The sequence below is a fragment of the Loxodonta africana genome, chromosome 1, assembly GCF_030014295.1.
Source record: "Loxodonta africana isolate mLoxAfr1 chromosome 1, mLoxAfr1.hap2, whole genome shotgun sequence".
NCBI classification, from domain to species: domain Eukaryota; kingdom Metazoa; phylum Chordata; class Mammalia; order Proboscidea; family Elephantidae; genus Loxodonta; species Loxodonta africana.
The window spans coordinates 220,935,204-220,956,003 of NC_087342.1; the positions used below are offsets into that span (position 1 = coordinate 220,935,204).

General features: G+C 39.5%; 1 protein-coding gene across 2 annotated transcripts; it reads left to right on the forward strand.

The window, feature by feature from the left end:
* The first annotated feature begins 61 nt into the window (after positions 1 to 61).
* On the forward strand, positions 62 to 18,780 carry ARMT1 (acidic residue methyltransferase 1). 2 transcript variants are annotated; one of them, XM_003404242.4, is made up of 5 exons: positions 62 to 216; positions 2,271 to 2,376; positions 3,687 to 3,931; positions 10,305 to 10,470; positions 12,806 to 18,768. In XM_003404242.4, exons 1-5 carry the CDS (start codon positions 176 to 178, stop codon positions 13,565 to 13,567), a joined length of 1,320 nt encoding a protein of 439 aa, XP_003404290.2. In that variant the 5' UTR covers positions 62 to 175; the 3' UTR covers positions 13,568 to 18,768. The 2 variants fall into 2 exon arrangements, with proteins under 2 accessions (XP_003404290.2, XP_010595151.1); XM_010596849.3 differs by having other exon boundaries at positions 153 to 172; positions 12,806 to 18,780.
* Positions 18,781 to 20,800: the final 2,020 nt, after the last annotated feature.

Sequence of the window (20,800 nt, forward strand, 5' to 3'; positions counted from 1 at the left end):
CGCATTGTCCAGCTAGCCGCTGTTTGGCTTCTTTGGGGCATCGAATAAAGTTTCCTCATTCAAAAGCATTTTTATAGCCCACAGCGCTCTCGTTCTCAGTTCCTCCTCCGCGCGGCACCTCCGCTCTTCCTGTGTCGGTTAGACCCGGACGTTGGGGCTGGGAGCACGGAAGGTGATGGCGGGGTCTCCGGAGTCTCTCTCGGGACAGGACGTGGGGTTCGTCACGCTTTCCTTGCCCAGTCCCTCCTCTCGGTTTTCTTTTTCCCACTTTGCGGAAAGCCGGGCCTCGCCAAGAAGCTGTGGGTAGCGGGCGGGGGAGCCGCGGCGGCTCCGCTTCCCAGGATGCCTTCTCGGGTTTCGCAGACTCGCATGGAGGCGAGAGTGAGGCGGCTTCTGGGAGTCAGTGGCCGCTGCGGCTGCCTGGCCAAGACTGGTCGCCTGCAGGCTCTTCCTTGCGGTGATTCGTGGCCTTTCCAAGTGTCGGCTCTGACTACACGGGAACGGACTGCGAGCCTCAGCTAAACTCTCCTTATCACCCACTAGATTACTGTGTTTTCATGCCCGCATGCCTTCCTTGAAAATTTCATCTCCCCTTCGCAGCTCTACTCTGTCCTATAGGGTCACTGTGAGTCGGAATCGGCTAGATGGCAATAGGTTTCCGTACCCTTTCAGGGTCTTGCAGAGCCTGGCTTTAATCAGATTTAATTTTAATCAGGTCTTATTTAATCATATTTATTGAACGCACTTTTGGGGAGCTGAAATTATCAAAGTTGGGAGCCCCAGATCTATCCAGGAATGTGTTTTTCTTGCTGATCAGTTTATTGAATTAATAGCCCCCCAAATAAAAGATATGTACAGGTTCTAGGTAAAGTTGTGGACGAACGTAAAAATAATATTCATTGATACAAATTGAATGGCCAAGTTTGTATTTGAGATAGCTCCTTAATCCGGAAGTATTGCAAATGACAAGAACACATAAAAGAATGACCTTACCCGGGCAGGGAGTAGGATGAGAGGCCAGAGAGGCGCCATTGGCATTCAGGGTCATGTATATGTGAAGAAATAAGTGTCTCCTTAAATACTGAGGAAATATGCAGCTCACAGCCCCATAAATTTAAAAATTGGAATAAGATACTTGTGCCTTTAGAAGCGTGGTGATTCGGAATTAAAATTAGGTGATTTGGACAGAGGCATTGTTTTAAAATGATCCTGTTAACTTTCTTGCTTTGACTTTTCTTTCTGGTTATCTGAACTGTATAAATGAAGTGATCTCCTCTACATTCTCTGCGCTATATTTAAAAACTTCACAGAATTTCATCACCTAATAAAAGCTGGGTTTCCCTCCCCCAATTGAATCCTTAAAAATCTAATTATATAAAACGATAATCTATAAATCTTGGTTTTTGTATGTATAACAGCAAGAAGATCTTTAATTTTTTATGCCAGTTTGCTCAAGTTTATCCTCATCTTCAGCTTTTTTCATTCTTTGGCACTTTAAGAAAATCACAAAGTTTTTGATTGGGAGAGGGAGGTGGTAGCATTCATTAACTATTTGGCACAGAATAGGATGGAAGGAATCACTGTGCAGGTAGAGAAGGCAGCAGGAAAAACTTTTGAGAAAAAAGTGAAGATTGACTAAGAATATAGGTGGAGCCCCAAGTGCACAGTGGTTAAGAGCTGGGCTCCTAACCATAAGGTTGGCAGTTCAAATCCATGAGCTTCTCCTTGGAAACCCTGTGGGGCGGTTGTACTGTGTCCTATAGGGTCACTATGAGTTGGAACGGACTCCGTGACAACGGGTAAGAATATAGAAGAGAAAAGCAGGTTCATAAATACCTCTAATTCTAAATGTTCTCAAACCTTAGTTTTTAATATCCTTTTAGTAAGCCAGTTTTATATCCAATTCATCATTCACCTTTCTAAGTAGGTGAAGTCACTTAGTAAGTAACAGACCTGGGACTAGAGGCTGTTTGGCTTTTAGGTGAGCCCTTTTTCAGTTCTGTCACACTGTTAAATTAGTTTCTGAATCAGGAAAATAGAAAACAGTGGAAAAGATAAGAACGATTAAACAGACTCTAGGGGAGAATCTGGAATTAGAAGCACAGACTGCTTAGCTACTTTATATTCCAGAGAAGTTTTCAAGACAATACTGCTTTACTGTGTGTTGTTTGAAAGGAATTTTAATTGAGATATTCTAGAAACTAAAAAATAACTAATCTAATGTTAATGCTACTAAGTAATAATATTGAGTGTGTGGCTCTCTTTTCTAGATCATTTGCATATATTACAATTAAGGACAGAACACCACAGTTCTTAACTAAGGTTATTGATACATTGCATCGACATAAAAGTGAATTTTTTGAGAAACATGGAGAGGTAAGGATTGTGTGTGTATGTTTTATTTTTTTACTGTGATAAAATATAACATAAAATTTGCCATTTTAGCCATTTTTGAGTGTACAATTCAGTGGCATAGTCTCTGGGTGCTACAAACGGTTAAGCCTTGACAACTAACTGAAAGGTTGGCACTCTGGAGGGGCCTCAGAAGAAAGACCTGGGGATCTGCTTCAGAAGGGGCTCAGCCTTGAAAACCCTGTGGAGACAGTTCAACTCTGCAACTCATGGGTTGCCATGAGTCGGAATCGACTCGATGACAACTTGTAATTATATTTACCATGTTATGCAACCATCACCAGTGTTTATTTCCAGAAATTTTCATCACCTAACACAGCAACTCTGTAGCCTTTAAGCAATAACTTTTCATCCCCCTCACTCCTGCCTGTGGTAACCACTAATAAACTTGTCTTTCTATGCGTTTGCCTATTCTAGACATTTCATATAAGTACGATCATATTTGTTCTTCTGTATCTGGCTTATTTCTTGGCGCAATGTTTTCAAAATGTACTGAGAAAATTATAGGTCTGAAAGCAGGGACTAAATTCAGTTAATATCGACATTGTGATTATTATTATTATTTTTTAATGTTCAGTTTATTTCTTACGTTTTATTCTGCATGTGTCATATTAAGTTTAAATCTGCTCCCCCCCCTTTTTTTTTCAATGGAGCAAGAATCTTGTTGGTGTAAAAACTGTCATTTTCCTTTTATTCTGATCCCATAGCATTTGTCCCCTCTCCAGTTGGCCTTGTTATGTGAGATATTACCACAGCCCCTGGCCTGTCAGGGCATCCCATCTATCTGGACCTCCATGAAGAGCAAGGACTAGAAAGGCTCTCAGAGGTGCCAGAAGAAACCCCAGCAAGGCCAGTGCCTCTTTATTGGGGGTGTCACTGGTAAAAGAAGATTTGGAAGCATGAAAGAAATGGAAAATCTGGTGGGTGGTTGCTTTCCCTTTGCGATAATGCTTACCCACCTAAAGATAAAGAAAGGCTACAACTCTAATTCATAAAATGGTCACCCACCTAAAGATAAAGGCCACAACTCTAATCATAAAATGAAAAAAAAAGGGCAGGGTAGATAAGGTAGGATTATGTTGATGTGGTATCTGTATGTGTTCTTTGAGTTTCAGCTTAAGAACTCTAAACTTAAATGTTGATAATAGCTTGTGACAGACTTAAAATGTAACTTGGAAATGTGGGATTTTTTTTTTCTTTTTAAGTTCAGGTCCAGAAAAATGTGTTACTTGAGAGGAATTATTCGTATTTGTATGATTTTCACATTTCTATAGGAAGGCACAGAAGCTGGAAAGAAAGCGATTTCTCTTCTTTCTAAATTACGGAATGAATTGCAAACAGATAAGCCAATTGTCCCTTTGGTGGAGAAGTTTGCTGACACTGACATATGGAATCAGTACTTAGAGTACCAACAGGGTCTTATGAAAGAAAGTGATGGGAAACCCAGGTGGTTTTACTCCCCGTGGTTGTTCGTCGAGTGCTACATGTATCGGAGAATTCACGAAGCCATTATCCAGAGGTGAGCATGTAACCACCAAACAACAAGTGTTTAGATAGAAATTATAAAAGGGTGTGTTTAACAGTAAACACCAGTGGAAGCCTGAATTCAGATCAAATCAGGAAATATTAATGGCCCCACTGGATATTTCAGCAAATGTTACAGGTGTCATAGATTCGTGGCAGTTTAATAATCTTGCTTCTGTAAAGATTACCATCAGGAAAACTACGGAGCCCAATTCTACTGTGTAACACATGGGGTCACCATGAGTTAGAATCAACTTGATGGCCGTGAGATTTTTTTTTTTTGACCAAGAATAGCCATACAATTGAATATGTGAAGTATGAACTGATTAAAAATTATTATAAAGACTTAAAAGCTTCATTTCCTTTTAGGCTAAAATAAGTTATTAAGCAAAAAATGTTAATTTGGAATAATACATATGAAAAAACAAGATGGAACAAAGTAAGCATGTTTTGTTTATAAAAATAGATAAGTCAGGATGAATTCGTTATGAGGAGTCATCAGGACAGTGAATCATTGTGTTGTTTTCTACTCTATCTTAATTAATCCTTAGTCCTATTTTTTTTTTTTTCACGGCTAGATTAGGAACAGGAGCCCTGGTGGCATGGTCATGAAGCACTTGGCTGCTAACTGAAAGGTTGGTGGTTTGAATCCACCAGCTGCTCCATGGGAGAATGATGTGGCAGCCTGCTTCCACAGAGATTACAGCCTTGGAAACCTTATGGAGCAGTTCTGTTCTATCCTACAGGGGCTATGAGTTGGAATTGACTCAATGGCAATGGATAGATTAGAAAAAGACTGTTAAAAGCTAAACGTGTTGCAAAATAGCTTTTTGTAGGCTTGTTTACACTAAAGTTTTCCTGGGGAAATTCTGATATAAGCAGAAGAGAAGGTAATGTGACTTGTCCTTTTAGCTCATATGTTCCAAGAGTACGGGTTTGCTGAGTAAGAGGAATCCTTTTGTATCTGTTCCTAAATATAGCATAGGATAATTGAAAGTGATCAATGAAACCAGCACTAATAAATTATTTTGGGTAACATGCATAACCTTGAGGCTGTCTCAGTCTTTTAAAATTTTTAAAATCACAGCTTGTAGTTGTTTTTGCTGAATAAATATGTTTTAGAACTTCTGCTTTTAAAGCAAAATACGCTATTAAAAATCTAGCACCACCTGGCACATGGAAGGCACCCACGCAAAAGACTATACTGTTGTTAGTTCCCGTCCAATTGGTCCCTGATTCATGGCGACTCCATGTGTGTCAGAGTAGAACTGTGTTCTATAATGTTTTCAATGGCTGATTTTTTGGAAGTAGACGCCAGGCCTTTCTTCCGAGGCACCTCTGGGTGGACTCCAACTCCAACCTTCTTTTGGTTAGCAGCCGAATGTGTTAACCAATTGTACCACCCAGGGACAAGCTTATACTAGCAACTGTCCTATATTGAAACTAGCTATGTTCCATTTACTGCACAACTTTGTGAAGTGTAGGTATTATTTTGGTTTCCATTTTATAGTAAGGAAGCTGGGGCTCAAAAAGCTTAATAACTTGCACACAGTGGTAAGTGGTAGAGTCAGGATTTGAGCTCTGGTCTGTGTAAAACCTGATTAGAGCCTTCGTCAGACCATCCTTTTGTGAGAAGTGGTTGGATCTGGATGCCTGTCAAGGACAAAGAGTCATCTGAATTTCTGGATGCCAGTTTCATAATTTTGGAAAAGATCTGTGGTATAAGTCAAAAGCTGCTGACATGTTGAAAGACTGGGTGGTACCATGGACAGGTTTAGTGGAGTTTGGATGTTAGAGAGGCAAAAGGAATGCTGTTCCTGAGTTTGAATTTAGCAATGGATCAGATTCAGAGAATAAAAAATCCAGAGCGGAGATTCACAGACCTCAATGCACGTTTGCAATGATACTTATTTTATCTAGGGGGACGGGGCATCAGTTTTCTGTAGACACCCCAAGCAAATTCTGCTGCGCAGCCTGGGTTAATAACCACTTGTCCAGGGAACAGCTTGTTAAAACGGGAGGAGACAAAATGCAGCATTAATTTCTAGGACCTTCGTTATTAGCCATGGAGGTAGAACTCTCCCAGAGTGATTTCTGTGGTAGATACTTGAAAGTTAGGGGATTTGTTTTTACTTTTTTTAATATCCAAAGTATATTTGCTTAAATATATTTAAACATGTGACTAAAACTTTGACTCTTGCGAGACTCTACCTCACATACTTTGGACAAGTTGCCGGGAGGAATCAGTCCCTGGAGAAGCACATCATGCTTGGTAAAGTACAGGGTCAGTGGAAAAGAGAAAGACCTTTAACGAGATGGATTGACACAGTGGCTGCAACAGTGAGCTCAAGCATAACAATTGTGAACAGGGCGCAGGACCAGGCAGTATTTGGTTCTGTTATACATAGGGTCACTATGAGTCGGAACCGACTGGACGGCACCTAACAACAACATTCACCTATGCTATTATTGATGGATATTTGAGTAGTTTCCAGTTTGGGGTTATTATGAAGAGTGCTGCTATAAACATTCTACTGCCTGTTTTTAGTGAATGTGTGTGTATTTCTGTTGGTTATATGCCTAAGAGTGAGTGACTGGGTCACGGTATAGCCACGTACGCAGCTTTAGCAGATTCTAAAAGAGCAAATAGTTTAAAGTCAGAAATGATAGTTATGTGAGTTTACTCTCTTAAATACAAGAAATTCATGTAATATTCATATTTATATAATGTAATTAAAGAAATAAGGCTCATTCTTAGTATAAGGCGTGACTTTAAGCTAATGAATGATTTCTTAATAAAACACTAGAACAGAGATTGGCAAACTTTTTCTGTAAAGGGCCAGATAGTAACTGTCTTATGCTTTTTGGGCCATGCAATCTCTGTTGGAGCCCCGGTAGCACAATGGTTAAGAGCTCAGCTGCCAAACAAAAGATTGGTGCTTTGAATCCACCAGCTGCTCTTTGGAAAGCCCATGGGGCAGCTCTGCTCTGTCCTGTGGGGTTGTTATGACTTGATGGCACTGGGTTTAGTTTTTTTGATTAATGGCTGTTGCAGGTGCTTTACTCTGCCGTTGTAGTGCAAAAGCAGCCGTGGACAATATGTAAACCTGTGAGCGTGGCAGTGTTCCAGTACAACTTCATTTTGAACACTGGAACTTGAATTTCACGTCACAAAATATTATTCTTCTTCTGATTTATTTTCAGTTGTTTAGAAATGTAATAACCATTCTTAGCTTATGGAGTTGTACAAACAGTCAGCGGGCCAGATTGGGTCCATGAGCGATAGTTGGCTGACCCGCACACTAGACCCTGTGTGTCCGAATAATTTTCATCCTTTAAATCACTGTGAGAGATGGATTTATTTCAGCAATGCTGCCATTGTAAAAAACATCTTTGAATTTTTTTTGAGCTTTTTTCAGAGCCAGCTTATAAGCCTTAGACAGAAAAATAGCCTCATTATTTGTTAGCCACTCCTCACTTTGTCTCACAACTGGACCAATAAGCAACATCATGACAAAGGGAGAAAAGACTGAAGTTGTCAGGAATTTCATTTTACTTGGATCAGCAGTCAACACCCTTGGAAGCAGCAGTTAAGAAATCAAAAGACACACTGCATTGGGCAAATCTGCTGCAAAAGACATCTTTAAGGTGTTGTAGGGTAATGCTATTCAGCTATATGCATCCCCTCCCTAATGGAATTAGCTTTGCTCGTCACAGAAGCATGCAGGCCCAGTCACGCCACTCCCAGCCTTGTACCTTAGCCCAAGTCCATTTGGGATGGACTTGGGCTAAGGTACAAGGCTGGGAGTGGCGTGACTGGGCCAGCGGCCAAGGCCGAAGAACGCCTTAGCAACACGAAGGAAAACACCTGGGCCTGGACGTGAAGTCCCTGGGAACACTGACTGCCCAAGGATGTGGGAGAAAAACAATGAGCCTTTGTCCCAACTGGAATGGTATATAAGCTAGGATCCCTTGCTAGGTGGTTGTGGAAAGTGCTCCAGCCGACCACCACTGGAGAGCAGCTGCTCGCCTGTGTCAGTAAGTTTCCCTGAATGAATGAATGAACCTGGAAGGGGCTACGTGTCAGTTCTTCGGATTATCTGCCAGGACGCACAGTGAGGGTCTTCCCTTGTTGGGGCTGTCCTCGGACAGGTGTTGAACAGCAAAGATGTCACCTTGGAGACTAAGGTGCACCTGACCCAAGCCATGGTGTTTTCAATTGCCTCATATGCATGTGAAACCTGAATGATGAATAAGGAAGACTGAAGAAGAATTGATGTCTTGGAATTGTGGTGTTAGCGAAGAATATTGAGTATACCATGGACTGCCAAAAGAACGAACAAATCTGTCTTGGAAGACACAGTGGCTGCCGCAACGGCCTCAAGCATAACATTGGTTGTGAGAATGGTGCAGGACCGGGCAGTGTCGTGTTATACATAGGGTTGCTATGAGTTGGAAGTGACTTTACAGCACCTAACAACAACTCCTCACTTTTGACCAAAAATGTTTTTTTCAATTTCATAACACGCCTCATTTAACTCAAGTAGCTCTGCGTGACTTTTGGCTGTTTCCAAAAAAGAAATTAACTCCAAAGGGTGAAGATATGCTACCACTGAGGACAGACAATAGTGCGCCACAGGTTCTGAAGAAAATTCCAAAAGAAAAATTTCAAAAGTGCTTTGAGCAATGGCAGTTCTCTGTCGTATAGGGTCACTGTGAGTAGGAATCGACTCCATGGCTACTGGTTTGGTTTGGTTTGGCTGAACAATGGCAGCATCCTTGGAGTAAGGGTGTAACTTGGCAAGGTGACTGACTGGAAGGAGGCTGCAATTATTTGGATGTATAAATTTGGGTATGTCTTTTTCAAACCAATCCCATTGTAGCAATCTCATATTGTTTTAGCCATAATATAGATGGCCCGTGGAAAAAATTGCTGATTTAGAAGATCAGACGTCTTGAGTGTCTTTTATATTTGATTCTGTGATCAGACGTCTTGAGTGTCTTTTATATTTGATTTGATCATATTAGTACTTGATGCTTTCTTAGGTATGTTTTTTAGGCAAGTGTTAATATTATTTGATGTTCTCCCAGTGGACAGCATGAAGATACAGCCTTGGTACATACGTCACCTTTGGGCAGAGTAACCTGGGATTAAAAGTTGATCAAAAAAAATTACACATAAATAATCAAAAGTTATCATAATAAAGTTTACAATAATATTGAGTCTGAATTATCTCAGATACTCGTAGTGTATTCCCGTAATACTCAACACACTGTATGGGCGTGTTCTGTTTATATCCACATGTTTATCACTTAGAACCCTGCCAGCTACATGCTCAAAAAATACTCATTGAACTAAAGTGATTATCTTGAAATTTTGTTTTCTTTTGCCCTAGAAACTCTACTGTAAACTTAGACATAGTCACAGTAGTTATTTCTTCCAGTAAAATATTTAATAGGGAACTTTTTTTTTTGCAATGTATTTATTGTGCTTTAGGTGAAAGTTGACAAATCAAATCCATCTCTCATACAAAAAGCCATACACACCCCACTGTGCACTCCCAGCTGCTCTCCCCTTAATGAGACAGCACATTCCTCCTCTCTAGCCTGTATTCCCTGTGTCCACTCAACCAGCTCCTGACCTCCTCTTCCTTCTCGTCTCACCACCAGACAGGAGTTGCCTGCATAGTCTCATGTGTCTAGTTGAGCCATGAAGTTCACTCCTCACCAGCATCGTTGTCTGTCTTATAGTCCAGGCCAATCCCTGTCTGTTGAGTTGGTTTCGGGAATGGTTCCAATCTTGGGCTATCAAAGGGTCCGGGGACCATGACTGTCAGGGTCCCTCCAGTGTTAGTCAGACCATTAAGCCTGGTCTTCTTACAAGAATTTAAGACCTGCATCCCACTATTCTCCTGCTCCATTGTGTTCCCTGTCAGGGCAGTGATTGGTGGTAGCCAGGCACCATCTAGTTCTTTGGGCCTCAGGCTGATGGAGTCTCTGGTTTATGTGGCCCTTTCTGTCTCTTGGGCTCATATTTACCTTGTGTCTTTGGTGTTCTTCATTCTCCTTTGCTCTAGGTGGGTTGAGACCAATTTATGCATCTTAGATGGCCGCTTGCTAGCGTTTAAGACCCCAGACATGATTAGGGAACTTTCGATAATTAAAGTGAATTTGGAGGGTTTATTTTTGTGTGATTGATTGTCTATGCTATGTCTAGTATCTATTACCATTAATTACTGAGACTGGGTGGCACTGTTCTCTTTAAAGAATTACAATTACCCAAATGTAAAAAAAAAAAAAAAACTAAAAAGTGCCATTATATAAATGCTTCACTCATGTTTTTCTCTTGTGTTTTTCTCCTACTTTAGCCCACCAATTGATGACTTTGATGTATTTCAAGAATTAAAAGAACAAAATTTCTTTGAGTCACAGGAATCTATCATGACCTTATGTACGTATCTGCAAGAATTGATGAAAACTGTTGAACAACTAGGTGAAGATCAGCTGAAAAATGAGTTTTTTAAATTTCTGCAGGTAAATGTGATAATATATCGAGTGTATTTGTTAACTTAAACAATTAAACATAAACTGGTAGGGTTACCAAGAGTGTACATATTGCCAATTAAGTTATAACTGATCATTTTTAGCATTTTAGTGGTAGTGTTCTTTAAGAGGTGAAAATTCACTTATTCTATAAAAATGGGTTTTGAAATCTATCCTGCACCAACTGGAAATGATGTTAGTGACATGGGGGTCATCTGACATGGTAACCTCTGTTCTTCTTGAGAGAATACTTCCTAGTGGTTTGGTCTGGCCCCAGCTTGACTTGGGCTTAAGTCCTGGCTCTCTTGCTTATTTGTTGGACCTGAGGCAAGTTCCTTAATTTCTCTGAGCTTCAGTCTCCTCACCTGTAAAATGAGGATGATACTGCATGCCGGTGCAAGAATTAAAGTCGATTGAAGCATGTACAGTGTTGTGCACAGAGCCTGGACACAGTACCTGCACCACTCCTGGTCAGGTGATAATGCTCAGGTGGGCAGCTGGCCTGTTTAATATTGCTTTATTATAGTCCTTTTGTATTAAGTTTTTATTCTCATTCAAAACATTCTAAAATTTAAAATGTATTATTAGAACCAGAACCACTTGAAAATGTTTATTAATATGTAGCAGTATCCCCAGCACTCATTTTTTCCAGAAAAACTTAGCAACATTTCCTGAAAAAATATTAGAAAGCGCCCTGAAGAGAAACCAAGCAGGGAAGGGGAGTCGGGACTGTTGTGGGGGAGGGGAGCCGCAGTTTTCAATGGGTTGCCAGGGAGGGGAGGGCCCGCTGAGGCGGTGACTTGAGGTGGCACCTGAGGAGGAGAAGGAGGAAGAATGAGTCCTGTGCTTACCTGGGGGAGGGGTGTTGCCGCAGGACCCTGAGGTGGGAGCCTGCGAGGCAGCGTGATAGAGCAACATGCTAGCGCCAGTGCGAAGAGACTAGGAAATGAGATGAAAGAGGTAAAACCTGTCACCTTCGAGTCAGTTCCTACTCATAGCAACCAAGTAGGATGGAGTAGGACTGCCCTGTAGGGTTTCCAAACTGTAACCTTGATGGCAGCAGACTGCCACATCTTTCTCCTGCGGAGCGGCTGGTGGGTTCAAACTGCCAAGCTTTCAGTTAACAGCTGAGTCCTTACCAGTGGTGCCACCAGGGTTGCTTGAGAGAGGTAGGAGGGTTGGGCATGGAATGAACACAGAAGGCCTGTCAGCAAATGTAAGGGCTTTGGTTTTTTACTCCAAGTGAGACAGGAAGCTTTTAAAGGGTATTTTGCAGAGAAGTAGTGTTATATTACCTTACACTTTTTTATATATTCATTTTTCTTTCTTTTTAAAATAACACTCTTGGTTGGAACATGCATCTTCCTTTTATTTTAAATCACACGTGAGAATAGTGTATTTTGGCTAATACTTATTGAGTACTGACTACATACCAGGTGTGCGGTGGGTTATCCACATGCATCGCTTCAAGTGATTCTTACAATAATCCTATGAGACGAGTGCTATCATTAGTGCGTACTGTTTTTCAGTTGCAGAACCTGAGCCTTAGAGATAGTAAGTAATTTGCCAATGGTCATTAATTGGAAGTGCTGGGATTTGAACCCAGGTCTGACTCCAAAGCCTGCAATCCTAAACATGTAATTTCAGATATAGTTAAAAAAAAAAAAAAAAAAAAAAGGCTAAGTACCATTTTCTACAAAATAAAATTGAGTATTTCAGTTTAAAGTAGAATACAAGGTGATTAAAGTTGAAAGGGCTTGGGTTTGAACTCCACCTTGTCCAGCATCTTGTCTTTACAAGTGAGAGAACTAAACTCCAGAAAGATTGCCACGGACTAAGGTTACTCACCTGTGAAAGAAACTGGCGGTGGGAAGGAGGGGTAGGAGAAAAGGAACTGTTTGTTTCTCTTTTGCCTTTGGATTATAAAGTAAGAGGCTCCTCAGAGTCTAACGATCTTTGCAAGATGCAAAAATTTCATTCTGATATAAACAATATGAATGCTCTCAGTGAGAGTATAGATTTAATGGACCTTTTATATTTTACTAAGAAAAAAAAAGGCCAGACCTATTGCCGTGGAGTCGATTCAGACTGATAGCAACCCCATAGGACAGAGTAGAACTGCTCCATAGAGTTTCCAAGGAGTGGCTGGTGGAATCGAACTGCTGACCTTTTTGGTCAGCAGCCAAGCTCTTAACCACTGCGCCACCAGAGTTTTGTAGAAATAAATTTTATGAATATTTTTAGCAACTCCTCTACGCCCCATATAACAGAGTTTTTGTTGATTATTCCAAAGAAGGGTGAATGTTTTTTACTTTTTGTTTTTCAGATTTCTCTGTGGGGAAATAAGTGTGATCTCTCTCGGTCAGGCGGGGAAACTAGTTCTCAGAAGAACAATTTAATGAGTTCTCTTGAAGACCTGAAACCTTTCATTTTAGTGAATGACATGGAACATCTTTGGTCATTGCTTGGCAGTTGCAAGAAAAGAGAAAAATCATCTGTTAGAGTGGATATTGTCCTGGATAATTCTGGGTTTGAACTTACTACAGATTTAGTATTAGCTAGCTTCTTATTGTCCTCTAAACTGGCTACTGAGATCCACTTTTATGGAAAAAGGATTCCATGGTTTGTGTCTGATACTACTGTACATGATTTTAATTGGTTAATTGACCAAGTAAAACATTCTAACCATAAGTGGGTGTCCAAGAGTGGGGTTGACTGGGAAAACTATGTTAAAATGGGCAGATGGGTTTACCATGACCATATATTTTGGACTTTGCCTCATGAGTACTGTACGATGTCTCAGGTTGCTCCTGACTTATATGCAGAGCTACAGAAGTCAGATTTAATTTTATTCAAGGGTGATTTGAATTACAGAAAGTTAGCAGGTGACAGAAAATGGGCCTTTACCATTCCATTTCATCAGGCTTTGAATGGCTTCCACCCTGCTCCTCTTTGCAGCATAAGAACATTAAAAGCTGAGATTCAGGTTGGTCTGCAGCCGGGACAAGGTGAAGAGCTTGCAGCCTCGGAGCCCAACTGGCTCACCAATGGGAATTATGGAATCTTCCAGTTTGATGGTTCACTTTGATTGGGTTTCCAAGCTCTCAGTTGTGTAGAAAGGTCTGATAATCACTTTTCATCCCCAGACAAGCAGTGTGTGAGACTCCACTGCTCTGCGTTGGCTCTGGGAAGTTAGATTCTTGGGGCTTATTTCCGTACACACTGGATGATTTTGTTCCTTGAACGTTTAGCCCCACTCCATTGTTTTGGGGATTGGTGGCTTAAGTTAGTTATAGATATTACATTTATGTTGGAATTTTAGTAACTTATTTCAAGATAAATATATAATTTCAATTGGTTTTGATGAACTTATTTTTAATTGGGTAGAACGCAAAATATGAGTCAATTCTGTTTTTAAAGTTAGTTAGCCCCCCCCCTTTCTTTTAATGCTATACTGCACGGTATTTAATATTCTAGGAGGCATAGAATTTTATTTAACTTGATTTGGGGCTCCTGAAATAAGAATTCCATGAAAGTACACATTTTAATAACTCTTTGCAAAGAGAGGCATTTCTTACAAATGTCATGTTTGAACACATGAAAGTAAAACTTACCTCTAAGTTAATTCTAACTTCTGTTCTTCTTGACTTATTTTCTTTTCAAATAATAGCTTGTTTTATTTGCACGCATTTGTATTATGTTTGGCCTGTGGAGTGGATGGTGGGAAGCACAAAATTGAAGAGAATGGAGTAGGTGGTATTTGGAGAAATGGTTTGTCTTTTACCTTCTACTTATGATATCCAAGGTCAACGGACGTACATTCTCTTACAGCCTAAGTGTTTCAAATGAGCAGACTTTTAGTTTGCACTACAATTGTTAAAAAATGCTTTAGCTAGAAAAGATTCTTGTGCAGTGAATTTGGAATACTGCCAACAAATGAGTTAATTCATTTTTTATATTTCTTATTTGGGTCTTACACATTTGTGATCACCACAGCTACTAAAAGCTATAAATTTTAGCTCAATTTATTTTGAAGCCAAAATTGGAAACAGACCTGGAAATGTTTTCTTGTACTGGAATAAAATGAATCGTACTGAAAATCTCGTTTTTATTTTCCAATGAGAAATGGGAAAAATGGAAAGTTTAAAATGGGGTCTATATGAGTTTAAAATGAAACTCTACTGAGAATGTGCATTATAGACATTGCCAAAAGCAGTTTTTAATAATGCCACCTATAAATGAGTTTATAATCTGTGCTCTTGCTAATTTTTTAAATTTGTTTTTTGTTTTCTTGTAAAATGTTTATATAAAACTGCACATTTTGAATTTACTGTGCATTTGTTTACGTATGTTCTTGTTTTAAACATTAAGTTATTAAAATGCATATCATATTGGAATTACTTGCAGACACTTGGTGTAGTTCAGGGCACACTTGTGTATTTGTATGGACTTCATAGCCACAGTGTGAGCAATTGTGCAATATATAACATTTTTCTAAAGCATGGAATACGTTTTCTATTTTTACCATGTGGTTTATTTTTATTAAGAACATGAAATTATGGTGTATGAAAAAGTGGCTTACCCCTCCTCACCCCCTACAAGAAAGAGAGCAGGGCAAGCAAACTAGAGAAAGAAAGAAAGTTCCTGTGGAAAAAGAAGCTAATTCAAGATGGATTTTTATTTAAAAAATGTCTAGCAGGGAGGACCCGCCTGTAGTTTCACCAGTTGATCTTTTTTTTTTTTAGAGCAGCTTTATTGCAGATAAAATTCACATACCATACAATTCACCCATTTAAAGTGTACCTTTCACTGTTTTGGTAAAGTCATAGGGTTGTCCAACCATCACTGAAACCTAATTTGAAAATATTTTTGTACCCCATGAAAGAAACCCATACCTATTGGCAGTTATTCCCCCCTGCTCTTAGCTCCTGGCAACTATTAATCTACTTTCTGTCTCTCTGTTTTAACCTGTCCTGGACGTTTCATGTCAATGGAATCGATCATATAATACGTGGTTTTTTCTGACTGACTGCAAGGTTCACCAATCGTAGTATGTATCAGTACTTCATTCCTTTTTATTGCGCAATAATGTACCGTTGTGTGGGTATACTGCATTTAATTTCCATTCATCAGTTGACGGACAGACATTTGGGTTGTTCCCACTTTTGACTATGATGGATAGTGCTGCTTTGAAAATTGCTGTACAAGTTATTTGTGGTTGTATGTTTTCACTTTTTTAGTGTATGCCTAGGAATGAAGGTGCTGGGCTGTAAGCTATGTTTAACATTTTGAAGAATTGCCAAATTTTCCAAAACACTTGCACCATTTACATTCCCACCAGCAGGAGAACTTCAGTTTCTCTACATTCTCGGTAACACTTGTTATTGGCCATGTTTTTTATTACAGCTATCCCTGGTGGCATAGTGGTTAAGAGCTATATCTGCTAACCAAAATGTTGGCAGTTTGAATCCACCAGGCGCTCCTTAGAAACCCTGTGGGGCAGTTCTACTCTATTCTGTAGGGTCACACGAGTCGGAATTGACTGGATGGCAATGGGTTTGGGTTTTTTTTGGTACTGGGCATGAATGGTATCTCATTGTGGTTTTGATTTGCATTTCTCTTATGATTAATGATGTTGAGCATTTCACGTGCTTATTGGGCATTTGTATATCTTCCTTGGAAGAATGTCTATATGAATCCTTTGCTCATTTTTAAATTAGGTTATTTGTCTTTTTATTATTGAGTTTAAGAGTCTTTATATATTCTGGATACAAGTCCTTTGTGACTTGCAAATATTTTCTTCCATTCTGTAGATTGTTCACTTTCTTGATGGTATTGTTAGCAGCACAAAAGTTTTTCTTTATTTTGATGAAGTCCGATTTTTTTTTTTCTTTTGTTGAAAAACACTGCTTTTTGACCTGCTTATAATCCCCTTCAGGGCCTCTGAAGGAGGGACTGAGAAACCCACTAGGTAGGGCCCTGCATTCAGCCCTCCCAGCAATCCCTTCCCACATACTATACAAAGCATAATGGAGTTCAACCAAGTTTGAGCTTGAACTTGGGAATTATGAAGATATTTTCAGTTTTGCAAACTTAATTCATGTTTAGAAACTGCCAGTTTTAAAATGAAATGCTGAATGGTCAAATCTTTAAATATAACACAAGGTGTAACTTATAAAACTGATTATTTCTCTTTTCAAATCAATAAATGCTGTTAATCACCCTGCGTATAATGAACTTTCTTAGGTTCTGTTGGGGTTTCAGAAATGAGTAAGATAAGGCCTTCCTTCTTCAGAGCTCACGGTTTACTGGGAGGGCTGAGCTTCCTAGTTAACACTGCAGGGTAGAATATGATCAGTGCCATGATAGAAATGCTAAACAAAATAGGAAGGAAGAGGAGGGAGAGGTGAATTCTGACCGGCCACTGTGGGGAAATCCTGCAGAACGTAGCACTGCACTTAGGACTGTCAGTGTATTTGGAACATTGCATTCCTGGGAGGAAGTTACAGCAGGATGCATGCTGGGAATACGGAAAAAATTGCTGAGTAATAATGAACATGCGCCAGTCATTTGATCAAGGAAGGTGATGGAAGAGATCAGTGGAAAATCATGGTGAGAACGCTGAATTTAGAACTTGATATCGCCGGTGTGGAACAGCTCATAGATCAATGAAGAAAAGGAATTGACAGTTCAGGACTTAATGGATTTTGGCAAGGAAAGAGAATGACTAGGAAGGGGAGAAGCCAAAAAATTCTACAGTGAAAGAATTAGCTGGAGTTTTTTCTAAACTAAATCAGAGGCTTCAGTTTCTTGAAAACGTGGGCCCAAATTCTGATCACTTTGCTAAAGTTGTTAGGCAAATTCAGGAAGCAGTGAGATGTTACCGAGAAATATGTGTAGGAAAAAAGGACCATACAGACAGCTCTCACTAATTTTCTGACTAGAAATGCCATCCCCATTCCCAGGGGGTAACCCAGATGATCCAGAACCTTCTGCAGATGGGGTCATTACTGCAACTGACAAAATGCCAATATCGTCCAGCTCTTTGTTGGAGTAAATTTTCATGATTTGTGTATTTTTTTAATGTGTGTATGTATAAAAGTGTACCTGTAAGTGTATGGAAACCATGATGGCCTACTGGTTAAGAGCTACGGCTGCAAACAAAAAGGTCGGCTGTTGGAATCCACCACGCGCTCCTTGGAAACCCTATGGGGCAGGTCTACTCTGTCCTTTAGGTTTGCTATGAGTCGGAATCAACTGGATGGCAGTGGGTTTGTTTGTTTTTTGTAAGTTTGTGTATAATGTCTCCAACCCCCAAAGACAAAAATCCAATTTGTAAAGAAACTGATAAAGGCAGTAGTAATGAACACTGAAAAAAAAAAAGTATTTGACTTACCTCAGAACCAACTTACAACACAGTTGCAACTTGAGGACCTAACGTTAATTTTCTAAGATAAATCCTCCAAAAGCAGTTATAATGTCTTTCGACCTTTAGGGAAGTGAGCCTGAGCGCAAAGCTGACCCACTGAAAATGGTAGAGTGAAGAAATGTGCAAAAGCCTATGATGCTATCTACGCTGATGAAGCCGCGCCGGAACTTTCTATGTGAGAGGATTTAATAAATGTATTTAGATCCGTTCGAGCCATGATTTTCCGTTACTTGGCATCGGAATCATCCTGATTGATATGATTATGACCCCCACTTAGCAGTTGGAACAATTGAGCCTTCCATCTTGGGGAAGTTTCCCAAGATCACTCAGCTCTTAAGTGGAAACCCTCCCACATCTGTTTGACTCCAGAGCCTCAGCTCTACAAAAGAAAATACACTCCAGCCCCCAAAAGCAATGTCAACATAGTTCAAATTTTTTGCTTGATTTCTAGAAAGCCCCAAGGTGAATCCAAAACACAATTCGGAGCTATATTTACTAAAACTCCCTTCCCCACCCATTTTCCTAACAGCTTTCTCTGTACACACCCCCACTGAGCCTTGATCCAGAAATCTCTGTCCACAAACTTCCCTCCACACCCAGTGCCTCACAACTTTTGCTCTCCGTCTTTCCAGTCTCCTTTTTTTCCTCTTGAGGAGGCAGAGACTTGGAACATGTCTACATATGAATGTTTTATTACCTGAAGTGCTAGTGTGATGTCTGAAACGGTCAGCCTTAAGTGATATCTTAAAATTGTAGAAAATTAATAAAACAGATGAGAAAAACAACAGGAGAAAAAAAGCTAACATAACTCTACCACCTCCAGTTACCCCTGTTAAGATTTGGTGTGTACATTTTAAAATTTTTCTTTACGCATAAACAGTTTTTTACATTTCTCAGATAAAAAAGGCAGAATCATACTGTTTAAAAAAATTTTTTTTTAATTTTAAAATATTTTTCCAACTTGAAAGTTTTTTTTTTTTTTTTGGCTCTTATTTTTTTCTGGTTTGGTAATTAGTTCCTGCTGGAGGAATAGAATTATTTCTTGGATAGCAATATGACTTAATGGCCTGGGGACTCATAAATACTAGATTTGTAATCCCAGTTATCCTATTAACTATGTGACCTAGGTCACAGTCTCTCAGTTTTACTGGAAAATAAGAAGTTATTTCTGGTCAGTTTGAACTACATTCAATCTCAAACCCAGATTGCACTTGGGAAGCTGGAGCATGCTGAAGACATTAGCGTTCTGGTACCCCCTAGTGGCCACCTAAATATCACAAAACCTGGTGCTTTTCCTTCCTAAACTAAAAAAACCAAACCCGTTCTGAAGTCAATTCCGACTCAGCGACCTCAGAGTAGAACTGCCTCATAGGGTTTCCAAGGCTGTAATCTTTACAGAAGCAGACTGCCACATTTTCTCCCTTGGAGAGGCCGGTGGGTTCGAAACGACCACCTTTTCTTTAGCAGCCGAGTGCTTTAACCACTGCACCACCAGGGCTAAACTACAGACAGGGAAATACATTTTTGCCTATAGAGCACTTATTACCTCACTTTGAGCCATTGTGTCAGAGACCACATTCAAATCATTCTCATTCCTGCCTGATTTTCTTGGTCTTTCACATTTCCCCCTTTCAGCTGAATATCACTTCATCTCCATTTTCGGACCCTTTAGAAAATAAAAGGGAAAATAACTTGATACGGGAGATACTCCTAAAGTGTCGATTCCCATTGGTCGTACGTTTCTTGGGGGGAGGCACCAACTCTGTCTTCTCCTGTGTCCCTGCCCCACACACTGTTGAGCACTGAGTAAGCGCTCACTGAATAACTGATCGATGCATGATGAATTCCAGGATTTGAAACAATTCTTTAAACTCTGAGTTGGTGCTGTTTCAACTGAAGTTTAAAGGATGAACTGGGTCGACTGTAAAGCCTGACGTGTATTAGGAGCTCAATGAGTCCTTGGTGAATGAAAAGAATATGTATTATATAATCAGGGGTTTTCAATAAATGCATGCATCTTTAAATACCATTGTATTCATTTAATATCATTGTGATAAATTTCCCATTAAAAATTCTTTAGAAATGTAATTTTTAATGGATATAAACATATCATCATATGGCTATATCATATTTTGTTTAGAATTTTTGCTGTTATAAAATAGCTGAAATGAAAATCTTCAGGCAATTAATACCCATTGAGCTTTGCCAGCCTTCAGTTACTGCTAATTATTTGAAACTGTCCAATTATTCAACTCCTCCCAGAATGTTGTTTGTATTAGACCTACAGTCCCCAAACCTCTGTAATGAGTAATTGATTTATATGAGAAGGGAAGTTGCTTTTCTGCTTTGTGGTTTTTTGTTTTTTAATTCATACCATAGACGATGCTAATGACTTTCAATCCTGCTTAAATTCAATGCAAAGTTTAGGCACCAGAGGGAGATCCCTTAGCATAGTAAAATCACTGGATTTTGTACTGTTTAGTATGAGAGATTTCCGCAAGAATAGTTGGCGGAGTATAATTCTCATTGTTGACTGCACACATTTTTGTGGTTTTGACTTTAAAACCATTACACTGGGGCTAGGATTCTGGCATCTAATGATGAACTACGACGAGGTCAACAGACAATAAAATCGTGTCTTCATTCATTTGTTGCCTTAATTTTTATGTATACATGTAATTCTTGCAACAAAGAATTACTGTGGTTTAATATATACAAGTATATCATAAATAGGTGAATTTGAAAATAAAATTCAGAAAAAAGTAGAAAATAGAATTTTAACAATGTAGACAAGTCACTAGAAAAAAAATCTTTGTAAGAAAATAAAATAACTGCTTTCTCTAACTTAATCTTGGCTTGAATATTGTTGTTGTTAGGTGCCATTGAGTCATT